The sequence below is a fragment of the Lithobates pipiens genome, unplaced genomic scaffold (genome assembly GCF_037356315.1).
Source record: "Lithobates pipiens isolate NorthernLeopardFrog02 unplaced genomic scaffold, aLitPip1_a1.2 Scaffold_13, whole genome shotgun sequence".
Classification (NCBI taxonomy): Eukaryota; Metazoa; Chordata; class Amphibia; order Anura; family Ranidae; genus Lithobates; species Lithobates pipiens.
In genome coordinates this window covers 523,501,884-523,514,258 of record NW_027507718.1, presented here as the reverse complement: position 1 = coordinate 523,514,258, position 12,375 = coordinate 523,501,884, and the positions used below count along the sequence as shown (strand labels likewise).

At 43.6% G+C, this 12,375-nt stretch overlaps 1 protein-coding gene across 1 annotated transcript in view; it reads right to left on the bottom strand.

Annotated features, from left to right (window-relative positions):
- The window catches only part of LOC143975616 (uncharacterized), a 57,179-nt gene that overhangs the window by 22,909 nt on the left and 21,895 nt on the right, over window positions 1–12,375 (bottom strand). The window contains exons 4-5 of the mRNA XM_077478094.1: window positions 9,769–9,861; window positions 2,865–2,927 (exon numbers count right to left, since the gene is read on the bottom strand). Coding sequence (XP_077334220.1) covers window positions 2,865–2,927; window positions 9,769–9,861 — 156 coding nt within the window. The remainder of the gene's footprint in view (window positions 1–2,864; window positions 2,928–9,768; window positions 9,862–12,375) is intronic.

Genomic DNA, 12,375 nt, shown 5'->3' with positions numbered 1-12,375 from the left:
AATGGGCAATATCTTATAGTGCTAGTTATATATCATTCATAACTGAACACTCCATAAACAAATTCTAAAACAATAATAATAGGGAGAATAGTAATGATAACTGTAAAAGCGCTCGACTATATATTCATAATAAATTCATCAAAATCCAATACGCAGTGATTGATAGTGGTTCCGGTTCATATTATATTTATGTCCACAAAGTCTCCAAGGTTGTTCCACATGTTTACATTTCTGTGTTGAACCCTTCATCTTCCACCAACGGATTCAAACCATAAGGTGCAAAATGTCGGATTCAAACCATAAAGTGCAAAAAACACCATAGGCTGCCAGAACTCTCAGCTCAGATATGTATCACTTGTGCATGTATTACCCAATACACCTTGTGCTTCTCCTTCAGATGGGTGCCACTCTCTCCTCCCGTCCACAGGGGGCGCCCTCCCGATCACTCCTCCCCAGTATGTAGGATGTATGTGTGGCTCCTTTAATGTGTGGGGCAAGAGGAGACCGGGAGTGATGCTGTAAGACGCTTGTGAGTTTCGGTTTTGTTTATACAATAGTGTGGTTTTATTATCTTTAATGTGAGTGTATATGATATATAATAAATGGATGATGGTTTTTAAATTACTACAATATGAGAGCCTTGTATTTTCACTTCCCCCCCAGTACAGAGCTAAGCAGAATGGCCGCATGAAGTTTGTGGTTGACTTTAACCACTATAAGGCCAGACCTTTTTTCTTACACAAATAAAATATTGCAATCCTCTAGGATCTCTGCAAAAAAAAAAAAAGTTTTCTATATATATATATATATATATATATATATATATATATATATATATGTGTACGTGTGTATGTATGTGTACATATATGTACGTATGTGTACATATATATATATATATATATATATATATATATATATAATTTTTTTTTTTTGCAGAGATCCTAGAGGATTGCAATATTTTATTTCACACCATATTTGCGCAGCGGTCTTTCAAACATATTTTTTTTGGGGAAAAAAAAAAAATTGACAAAAAAATTGAAAAAAAAACAACAAAACAGTAAATTTAGCCCAATTATTTTGTATAATGTGAAAAATTATGTTATATGATGAGTATATAGATACCAAAGATGTCACGCTTTAAAATTGCGCACACTCGTGGAATGTCAACAAACGACAGTACCTAAGAATCTCCATAGACGACAATTCAATTTTTTTTACAGGTTACCAGTTTTGAGTTACAGAGAAGGTCTAGTGCTAGAATTGTTTCTCTCACACTAATGATCGCGCCAATACCTCACATATGTGGTTTGAACACCGTTTACATATGCGGGCACAACTTATGTATGCGTTCACTTCTGCAACGGATCGCTTTACTTTTTTTTTTACACTGTCCCTTTCATTATTATTTTTGATCACCTTTATTCCTATTACAAGTAATGTAAACATCCCTTGTAATATAAATAAGCATGACAGGTCCCCTTTATAGAGAGATCTGGGGTCAAAAATACCTCACATTTACCTTTAAAAGCAAGAAAAAAAAACATTTTACATTTAACAGAAAAAAAAATTGTCACTTTAAGGCCATTAGGCAGAAGTGACATCAGACGTTGCTTCGGTCCTCCAAGGACATAGAGTCGAGTGGGGGCCATCTTGCCCCCACTCAGTGGGCACTGATGATGTGGCACTGATGGGTGGCAGTGATGGGCACTGATAGGTGAAATTGGTAGGCGATATTGATAGGTGACACTGATATGCACTCGTGAGCACTGACAGGTGGCACTGCTGGGCACATTTGAGGTGGCCGCGCCTCTTCCTCTTCGGGACCGATGTACCTTTCACAGAAGCCGGTGATTGGCTTTTTCTCCTCGTGCTGTCTGCGTGAGAAAAAAATAAAAAAAACGAGCTTCTGTTTACATCACGTGATCAGCTGTCATTGGCTGACAGCTGATCAGATGGTAAGGGGCCGGTGTCTCATTGACTCGGTGATCACAGAGCGTGCCGCACGCGGGGAGCGTGCAAAGGGGAGGACATCTATTGACGGCCTCCCGGCAGTGTAGGTCCACACTGTAGCCGTCATTTGGCTATAGCGCGGACAGGAAGGGGTTGAATACATTTAACCACCCCATGTACAGTATATGTACTGCAGAAGGGCGACCCTTCAGTGCAAAATAACGTACCTGTATGTGATTTTGATTTCCAGGTCTGGGGTGCGCGTGCATGCCACCAGCGACCAGCTCCCGCTGTGATTGGACACATCGGGACCCGCCTATTGTTCCCGAGGCAGAGAGGACGATGGTCTGCCTATGTAAACAAGGCAGATCGCCATTCTGTGACAGAAGAAGACAGAGATCTTGTGTTTCTCCTAAGCAGGAACACGGATCTCTGTCTTCTCACAGTACAAGCACCTCCCCCACAGTTAGAAGGAACTCCCTAGGGACACATTTAACCCTTTGATTTCCCCTCATGTTAACCCCTTCCCTGCCAGTGTCATACATACAGTTACAGTGCATTTTTTATCACCGATCACTGTATTGGTGTCACTGGTCCCCCAAAAAGTGTCAAAAGTGTCAGTTAGTGTCCGATTTGTCCATCACAATGTCTCAGTCCCGCTATAAATTGCTGTTTGCCGCCATTACTAGAAAAAATCAAAATAAAAAAAAAATCCATAAATATATTCCACAGTTTGTATATGCTATAACTTTTGCGCAAATCAATACATATTTGCTTATTAGGATTTTTTTTTTTTTTTTTTTTACCAAAAATCTGTAGATGAATACATATTGACCTAAACTGATGAAGAAATTAAATTTTTTACATTTTTTATTGTGTACAAAGGATGAATTGTGACAGTACAAGATTTTTACCTTGGATGAAATTAGAAGCTCGGGACAAACTTGGAACCTTTTTGCCATTCTTATTCTTGTTGGCTGAAACAGAAAAAGAAACTCCATATTTGGTGTTGAAGACCACATACAGATTTTACTCGGCTTTGACATTTGTAAATTAGAATTCTAGCAGAAAGTAATAATTTACTACTAGGCCTCATTCATACAGGTGTACCGATCCCAGGGGCGGACTGACAACTCATTGGGCCCCCCGGGCAATAGGAGATTATGGGGCCCCCAGGCAATCAGACATTATGGGGCCACATAGTATACACAAACACACACAGTATACAATCACACAGTATATACAGACATGTTTCTATTAGCTGAGAAGGTACTGGAGAGGTGGGGTAGCTATAATGTAAGGATTTGTAAACCAAAAGGATGTTGGTAAGGGACATTTCAGAGACAGATGTAAAAAAAAAAACACAGATTTTTACATACTTTCCCTGGTTTTACTGAGGCTGGCAACCCTGATGGGACCCCCTAGTGGCATGGGGCCCTCGGGCAGTGCCCGAGTAGCCCGATGGTCAGTCCGCCCCTGACCGATCCGTACTAATGTCCGTGAAGAGAGTCCTTATAGTGCAAAAATTGAAAATTTGTGATCATATATGATAAGACTAAATCTAATAGGAAAATGATAGTCCTTTAAGACATAAATAGATGGGAAAGACAGCCACCACTAGGGATGAGCTTTGTGTTCGAGTCGAACGTACGTTCGACTCGAACATTGGCCGTTCGCCGAATTCCGAACGTTTGGGCCGTTCACAGCAAAATTCGTGTGGCCCACAATGCACTGCGATGGCGCAGTGCATTGCTGTCTCATGATTGGCCAAGCATGCACTGTGACCCCGCATGCTTGGCCAATCGCAGCGCCAGCAGCGAGGAGAGCCATGATTGGCCACAGGCATCCTGCCTGTGGCCAATCATAGCTCAGGCTGTGTAGTGCACGCCCCACACTATATAAGGCCGCCTTTGAGGCGGCCTCGTGTAGTGTGTTGGCATCTGAAGCAGTGGGTGTTCTGTGTACCTTCAACACAGTTACACACCGATCGTTTTTGGCTGATTTCCTATCTTGCTGCTGTGTAGTGGTTGTTGTCTGTGCCCTGACTGCAGTATACACCACTATATTCACCTCACCTATATAGCTAGTGATCTAGCTTTAACCACTTAACAACTGCTCATTGCCGATTAACGGCTTCAGGGCGGTTGTTTAACTCTGAGAGGCCGTTAATTAATGGCCTCCAAGAATTCTGCTCTCACGCGCCCCCTGGGGCGCGCACTCGAGAGCATCCGTGACCGCCGGGTCCTGTGGCATCACGGATCACGGTAAACGGCCGCTCATAGCGGCCGTTTACCACGTGATCGCTCCCCTCTCTGTACCGATCGGTACAGCGGAGGGGAAAGAGATCGGTGTCAGCAGCGATGTGGGCTGCATCTGCAGTGCCCACATCGCTGCTCACCGAATTTAACCCCTCAATTCCCTGCCAATACTCTGCAATACCAGTGCATACTCTGCAGTACCCTGCCATTACTCTGCAGTACCCCGCCATTACTCTGCAGTACCCCGCCATTACTCTGCAGTACCCCGCCATTACTCTGCAGTACCCCGCCATTACTCTGCAGTACCCCGCCATTACTCTGCAGTGCAGTACCCTGCCATTACTCTGCAGTACCCTGCCATTACTCTGCAGTACCCCCCATTACTCTGCAGTACCCTGCCATTGCTCTGCAGTACCCCCCATTACTCTGCAGTAACCCCCATTACTCTGTAGTACCCTGCCATTACTCTGCAGTACCCCCCAATACTCTGCAGTACCCCGCCATTACTCTGCAGTGCAGTACCCTGCCATTACTCTGCAGTACCCTGCCATTACTCTGGAGTACCCCCAATACTCTGCAGTACCCTGCCATTACTCTGTAGTACCCCCAATACTCTGCAGTACCCTGCTATTACTCTGTAGTACCCCGCCAATACTCTGTAATACCCTGCCATAAATTGCCATACCCAGCCATACTCGGAGATACCCAGCCATACTCGGTGATACCCTGAAATACCCAGCCATAGACGCCCCCCACCCCTCACTGCCCTCCGGTGCTTCTACCAACTCGCCAGTACGATCAAAGCCAGAATCTTTTTTTTATTTTTTATTTCAGGCTTCCCAGCCTAGAGGTGAGATGTGGGGTCATATTGACCCCCCAGATTTCACTGTAAAGAGGACCTGTCACCCCATATTCCTATTACAAGGGATGTTTACATTTCTTGTAATAGGAATAAAAGCGATCAAAAATATATTTTTGGGGAAAAAAATGTCAAACTAAAATAAATAAAGTAAAATGAACAATAAAAAATAAAAATAAAAATTAAAGCGCCCATGTCCCCATGTGCTCGCATGCAGAAGCGAACGCATGCGTAAGCCCCGCCCACATATGAAAACGGTGTTCAAACCACACATGTGAGGTATCGCCGAGAACGTTAGAGCGAGAGCAATAATTCTAGTCCTAGACCTCCTCTGCAACTCAAAACATGTAACCAGTAAAAAAAAATTTAAAGCGTCGCCTATGGGGATTTTTTAAGTAGCGACGTTTGGTGCCATTCCACGGGCATGTGCAATTTTGAAGAGTGACATGTTTGATATCTATTTACTCAGCATAACTTCATCTTTCACTTTATGCAAACATTGGGCTAACTTTACTGTTTTTTTTGTTTGTTTTTTAAGCACAAAACTGTTTTTTCCCCCAAAAAAATGCGTTTGAAAAATTGCTGTGCAAATACCGTGTGAGATAAAAATTTGCAACGACCACCATTGTATTCTCCAGGGTCTTTGCTAAAAAAAAAAAAAAATATATATATATAATGTTTTGGGGTTCTCTGTAATTTTCTAGCAAATAAATGATGATTTTTACATGTAGGAGAGAAATGTCAGAATTGGCCTGGGTGCTCCAGAACGCCTGATGGCGCTCCCTGCATGTTGGGCCTCTGTATGTGGCCACGCTGTGTAAAAGTCTCACACATGTGGTATCGCCATACTCGGGAGTAATAGCAGAATGTGTTTTGGGGTGTAATTTGTGGTATGCATATGCTGCGTTTGTGAATTACCTGATAATATGACAATTTTGTGGAAAAAAAAAAAAAAAGGAAATAGGCCGTCAGTACTTCAGGTGTGATCAATTTTCAGATATTGGCACCATAGCTTGTGGACTCTATAACTTTCACAAAGACCAAATAATATCCACCAATTTGTACTTATTTTTACCAAAGATATGTAGTAGTATAAATTTTGGCCAAAATTTATGAAGAAAAAATTACTAATCTGCTAAATTTTATAACAGAAACGAAGAAAAATTCATTTTTTCGCAGAATTTTTTCTTTTTCTTTTATAGCACAAAAAATAAAAAACTGAGAGGTGATTAAATACCACCAAAAGAAAGCTCTATTTGTGTGAAAAAAAGGACAAACATTTCCTATAGGTCCAGTGTTGCATGACTGAGTAATTGTCATTCAAAATGTGAGGGCACCGAAAGCTGAAAATTGGTCTGGTTATTAAGGGTGTTTAAGTGCCCAGTGGTCAAGTGGTTAATAATAGAGCTTACAGTCAGTAGTGTTAGGAGATAGTGCGTGCTGTCTGCGTGCTCTGTACCCAGTACATACCGCTATAATATAGGGCAGGCCTCTACTTTCAAACATCCAACTTACAAACATCTCCTACTTGCAAACGCAAGGAGACAGCAGCAAGTGAGATGAAAAAAGATGGACGACAAAACAAATTATACAGGGGTGATAACCCTTCCCTATGTTTTCCAAAAAGCTTAAAAATCGTTTTTTTGACTGGAGCTACACTTTAAAAATGTACCAGTTGAAAATTACAAACCGATTCAACTTAACACAACAAACCTACACAGTCCCTGTCTTGTTTGCACCGCCTGTATACTGCTGTTCTGAGTATATAGGGCCTGGGGGCCACACGTATTTCCTTTTTTTAATATGGGTACGGGGTTCCCCTTAATATGCGTACAAGACCCAAATAGGCTGGTAATGGGCAGGGAGGGCTACCCATGCCATGTTTCTCAATGATTTTCAACCATATTGCAGGAACCAGATATAACATTAAAACCGCAAGCAGTTTTAAATGGTGTTATTTCCGTTTAATGTCACTTTGTGCAGGGACTGTTCTAAACACGGGAAACACGTGGCACTTCACAGGCATACTACAGACACCCCCCAGGCACCATATTTAAAGGAATATTTCACTTTTTTTTTTTCACTTTAATCGTCATTAAAATCAGTGCTCCCGCCAAAACGGCAGTTTTTAAAACTTTCTTTTGCAGTGACCCATGTCCCCTGAGGCAGGAGGCAGGTCCCCAAACCCTTTTTAGGACACTATCTTGCATATTAGCCGTTAAAATTAGCACTTTCCATTTCGAACGTTCGAGTCCCATAGACTTCAATGGGGTTCTAACGTTCGTAACGAACGCGGGGGTCGTTCGCAAGTTCTGGTGCGAACCGAACCGGGGGGTGTTCGGCTCATCCCTAGCCACCACCGACTGCAGAAAGGATTACCGGAACAAATGGACCCAAATGGGCATATGCCCAATGAGTCGACAAGGCTTGTGGTGTAAACACCAGAGGATGGATCATCCGCACGTATGGTTTATGCCAAGATGGGAGATGCTTCCATATACTGAAAAGGGCTCCGACCGGGCTCCGTTTAGAAAGACCGGAATCCACAAGTCTTGGGAATCTTTTTGAACCCCTTTTTTGGGGGGGCAGAATACTCCTCAGCCAGTAATGGCATCTCCAGGACATGGACAAGAACTTATGCCATACTTGTATACCGCCCAACTTTTTGAGATGGCAATGAAGGACACCTATTAGCAAAAGTATGTAGGCATAGGACACACCCCCTGCCACGCCTCCTTAAAGGAGAGTTGTACAAAAATATAGATTAGTTAAACCCTACAAATGCTTTTTTTTTAACCACTACTATTCCTTTATACTGGCTTTTGATATTTACAAATGTAGCATTTTAGAAATTGGATGAAAGGTTTAGCACTGGGAAACACTGAAAGATAAATTGTGCATTTTATATACAACTATATGGATCAGATCAAAATGAGGAGGAAATCGGCCATTGAAATAAGGCACAGTTGGGAACTATGTATATTTGTCTTAGTCAAAAGACCATGAAGCCTTCTTTAATGTCCTTCAAAAAAGCTTAGAATAACAACAGAAAAAAAACAGATTTTCAATTATGTTTTAATCCCAACCATTTTGTATGCTTCTTGGCCAACTGTACATGCAGAGCAACTGGTCTCCAGGACCAATACAGACTAATGTTATAGATCCATTTACTCCAACATGTATACATCTGTTTCAAACTTGTTTCTTTCCCAACATCAGTGCAGTGCATGGAAACGAGACATCTTCTAGAGCAGGGGTAGGGTTGTCTTTAATACTGATTGGACCCTGGGCAAAAAAATTCTTGCCCCCCCCCCCCCCCCCCTAAGCAATTTCACTCTCCACCTGCTCTGAGACATACAATGAATAGCAGCTAGACTTAAAATCAGTTTACGGTATCAGATCAGGCATGAATTGTGATTGGTTGCCAGTAGTTAAAGCATATCATTACTAATTACTGACTGGTTGCTAGAGGTTACAGCACACATTACGGGTCAATGATTAGTTGCTAGAGGTTACAGCAGATCATCTCCTCACTGTCATGGTTATGCAGTGATCTTCCTGTGTTTGCTTACCTCCCCTCATGTGTTCAGACTAAGAGGCCAGCCCCTTCCACCTGGTGGTTTTTATAACCTCTCCTCTAAGCATGGCTCCACCCCAGGCCCTATCAGGGAGCCCTATATTAACCTGTGCACTGCAGACCATCAGTGCTGATCAACCATTGTGTATTCCTTTGTGTGTTTAGCTTCCCGTTACCTGCCATGTGCGATTCTGCTGTTTCCCGTTACCGACTTTGGCGTATCCTAGACTATCCCTGTTTGCCTGTGATCCTGACCCTTTGGTGTGTCTCCGACTATTCCCGTCTGCTTGTGGCCCTGACCTTGGCTTTGTCCCTCACCATCCCTATCCTCCTGTTGCCTACTGTGGGTGTGAGCTGGGGGACCCGGGGGGTCGCGACCTGCAACCAGTTGCAGCCAAGTCCATCCTCACCACTAGAGGCACTGGTGAACACCTGCTGGCTCTTAGACTCCGCGCCCCAGGGAATCTTACGCTCTAACCCCAGTGGGATCTGTCCCCCATCTGCAGCAGTCAGCCGTAGGGTCCACAACCTTGCGGTGCACCTCTGATCCCTACGGTGTGCATCTGTCACCTCACCTGCTGACTTTATTTACATATCAATGCTGCCAGCCACAGTTATTTACATATGAATTCCGGCTATTTACATGTAAACACAAGGTCTGCAGGTGAGTAATCTGTACACAATAATAGGGCAGAGCTGGGCAGCATTAGTAACAGAACTTCACACTGAGATATCGGGACACAGCACAGGACTAAAGCTTCAAGGGACAAGGGAATTTAAACTCGGATAGTTGGCAAGTATGAGGCAGCTGCTTTGGGCCCCTCAACAATGACAGGGCCCAGGGCAGCTGCCCCTTTTGCCCTGCCTTAAAGACGACCCTGAGCAGGGGTAGGAAGCCTCAACACTCCAGCTTTTGTGGAACTAGAAGACACCGATAACCACAGGTATGAGTCCCAGAGGCAGAGGTGTTCTGCGATTTGAAGTTTCACGACAGCTGGAGTGCTAAGGTTGCCTATCCCAGTTCTAGAGATTTCATGTAAACATTTCCATGTGTATTTTATGTAAAGGGGACATTATTATTACATGAAACAGCACATACAATAAAGGGTTTTATGTTACTTTACCTAGCCAGCACAGGAATCTATGTAACACGCAACAGAGAGCATTTCCTAGTGGAGCCATTGAAAAGCAGACGGAGATACCTTCAGGGACGTTGGCTGTAGAAGAAGCACAGACAGACTTTTAGCATGTGTGCACCAATGAAAAGCCTGGTTTTAGAAGAGTGTAAAGTGCGAAGAACATCATCTAATGTTTAGGACAATATCAGTTATAAAAGAAATCGAGTAAGCCCTCTGATTCCTCCTGCATTGAATAATATTGTAACTATAGTGCTTTCCCTAACGTTGCTAAGCTTTGCACAAACTGTTGGTGCTATATAAATCCTGTATACAGTAATAATAAAGCAATACAGTATATTACAAACTCACCAATGTTCTGTTTTTTTTTTTGTTTTGTTTTTATCTATATACAATGCAAGCGATAATATACGAGGGGGTCTTCAAAAAGTTTCCACACTTTATTAAGTATGAAAAAGTGTGGAAACTTTTTGAAGACCCCCTCCTATATTATTGCTTGGATTGTATGTAGCTAAAAAACATAAAAACAGAACTAGCATTGGTGAGTTTGCAATATACTGTATTACTTTATTTTATTATTATTAGTGAGTTTAAAAAAAAACTTTTTGACGAACCCTTATATATTCTGAACAAATAAAGTAAAGAATGTATAATGTACAGTTGTGCTCATAAGTTTGCATACCCTGGCAGAATTTATGATTTCTTGGCCATTTTTCAGAGAATATGAATGATAACACAAAAAGTTTTCTTTCACTCATGTTTAGTGTGTGGCTGAAATCATTTATTATCAATTAACTGTGTTTACTCTTTTTAAATCATAATGGCAACGACTACCCAAATGACCCTGATCAAAAGTTTACGTATCCTGGTGATTTTGGCCTGATAACATGCACACAAGTTGACACGAAGAGGTTTGAATGGCTATTAAAGGTAACCATCCTCACCTGTGAACTGTTTGCTTGTAATTAGTGTGTGTGTATAAAAGGTCAATGAGTTTCTTGACTCCTGACAGACCCTTGCATCTTTCATCCAGTGCTGCACTGACGTTTCTGGATTCTGATTCATGAGGAAAGCAAAAGAATTGTCAAAGAATATGCAGGAAAAGGTAGTTGAATTGTATAAAACAGGAAAGGGATATAAAAAGATATCCAAGGAATTGAGAATGCCAATCAGCAGTGTTCAAACTCTAATCAAGAAGTGGAAAATGAGGGGTTCTGTTGAAACCAAACTACGGTCAGGTAGACCAACTGAAATTTCAGCCACAACTGCCAGGAAAATTGTTCGGGATGCAAAGAAAACCCCACAAATAACTTCAGGCGAAATACAGGACTCTATGAAAACATGTGATGTGGCTGTTCCAAGATGCACAATAAGGAGGCACTTGAAGAAAGATGGGCTGCATGGTCGAGTCACCAGAAGAAAGCCATTACTATGCAAATGCCACAAACTATCCCACTTACAATACGCCAAACCTCAAACCTTCTGGCACAAAGTCATTTGAAGTGATGAGACCAAAATTTAGCTTGTTGACTAAGAGGAGTCAACAAGGCCTATGATAAAAGGTACACCATTCCTACTGTGAAACATGGAGGTGGATCACTGATGTTTTGAGGATGTGTGCGCTACAAAGGCACAGGAAATTTTGTAAACATTGATGGCAAAATGAATGCAGTTTGTTATTTAAAAATACTGGAGGAACATTTCACTCATCAGCCAGGAAGCTGTGCATGGGACGTACTTGGACATTGTCACGTACCTGGTTGGAGAGCCCAAGCGTGCAGGGAGTGGCGCCTCGTAAGCCCCGGCTCGAGAGCCCCTGGAGATGGGAACAGGGATTCAGGAGTCCGGAGGGCACAAGTGCCAGACTGGTCAGCTGGTAGAAGAGACCGGAGCAGATGGTGGGCCGGAGCGGAAGGTGCAACCAGCGCAGGATGCTGGACAGGAACTGCTGGACGGCTGGCACAGGCGAACAGGCAGGAGCTGCGGAAGTAGTAGTCAGTGCAGGTCCGTAGGCAGGCTGGCAGGAGTAGTCAGGGACGAGCTGGGTCGGCAACAATCGGGCAGCAGAGGTACAAGGCAGAAGGCAGAAGCGTGGTCAATCAGGCAGAGGGTCGGAGGCAGGCGGCAAACAGGCAAAGTCCAGGAACGGGCCGGGTACAGAATCAGGAACACACACACAGGAACAGATAGCAGGAGTCACAGGAACGCTGCAGACGGGACAGCACAGAGGAGCAGGAGCAGGTCCCTTAAGTAGGCAACTGGGCGCCAAGAACGGTCGCACGGTACGTCTACGTACCCCCGCGGGTGACCGTGCTCCCGTTCGTGACCCCGCGTACCCGCGTACGCCCGTTCGGCTCGTCGCGCACCCGCGTGCGCCCGCTCGTGTCAACGCGCACCCGCGTGCGCCTGTTGGGGACTATGTGCACTCGCGTGCGTTCGTTAGCGCCAACCCGCGTCCGACGATCCCCTCGTACAGGGAACCTGCGGGTAAGTCTTACTTGGGTGACCGGGGTGGTGGAACGACCGTGACAGACATTCCAACATGTCAATGATCCAAAACAAAAAGGCCAAGTCGATCTGTCATTGGCTACAGCA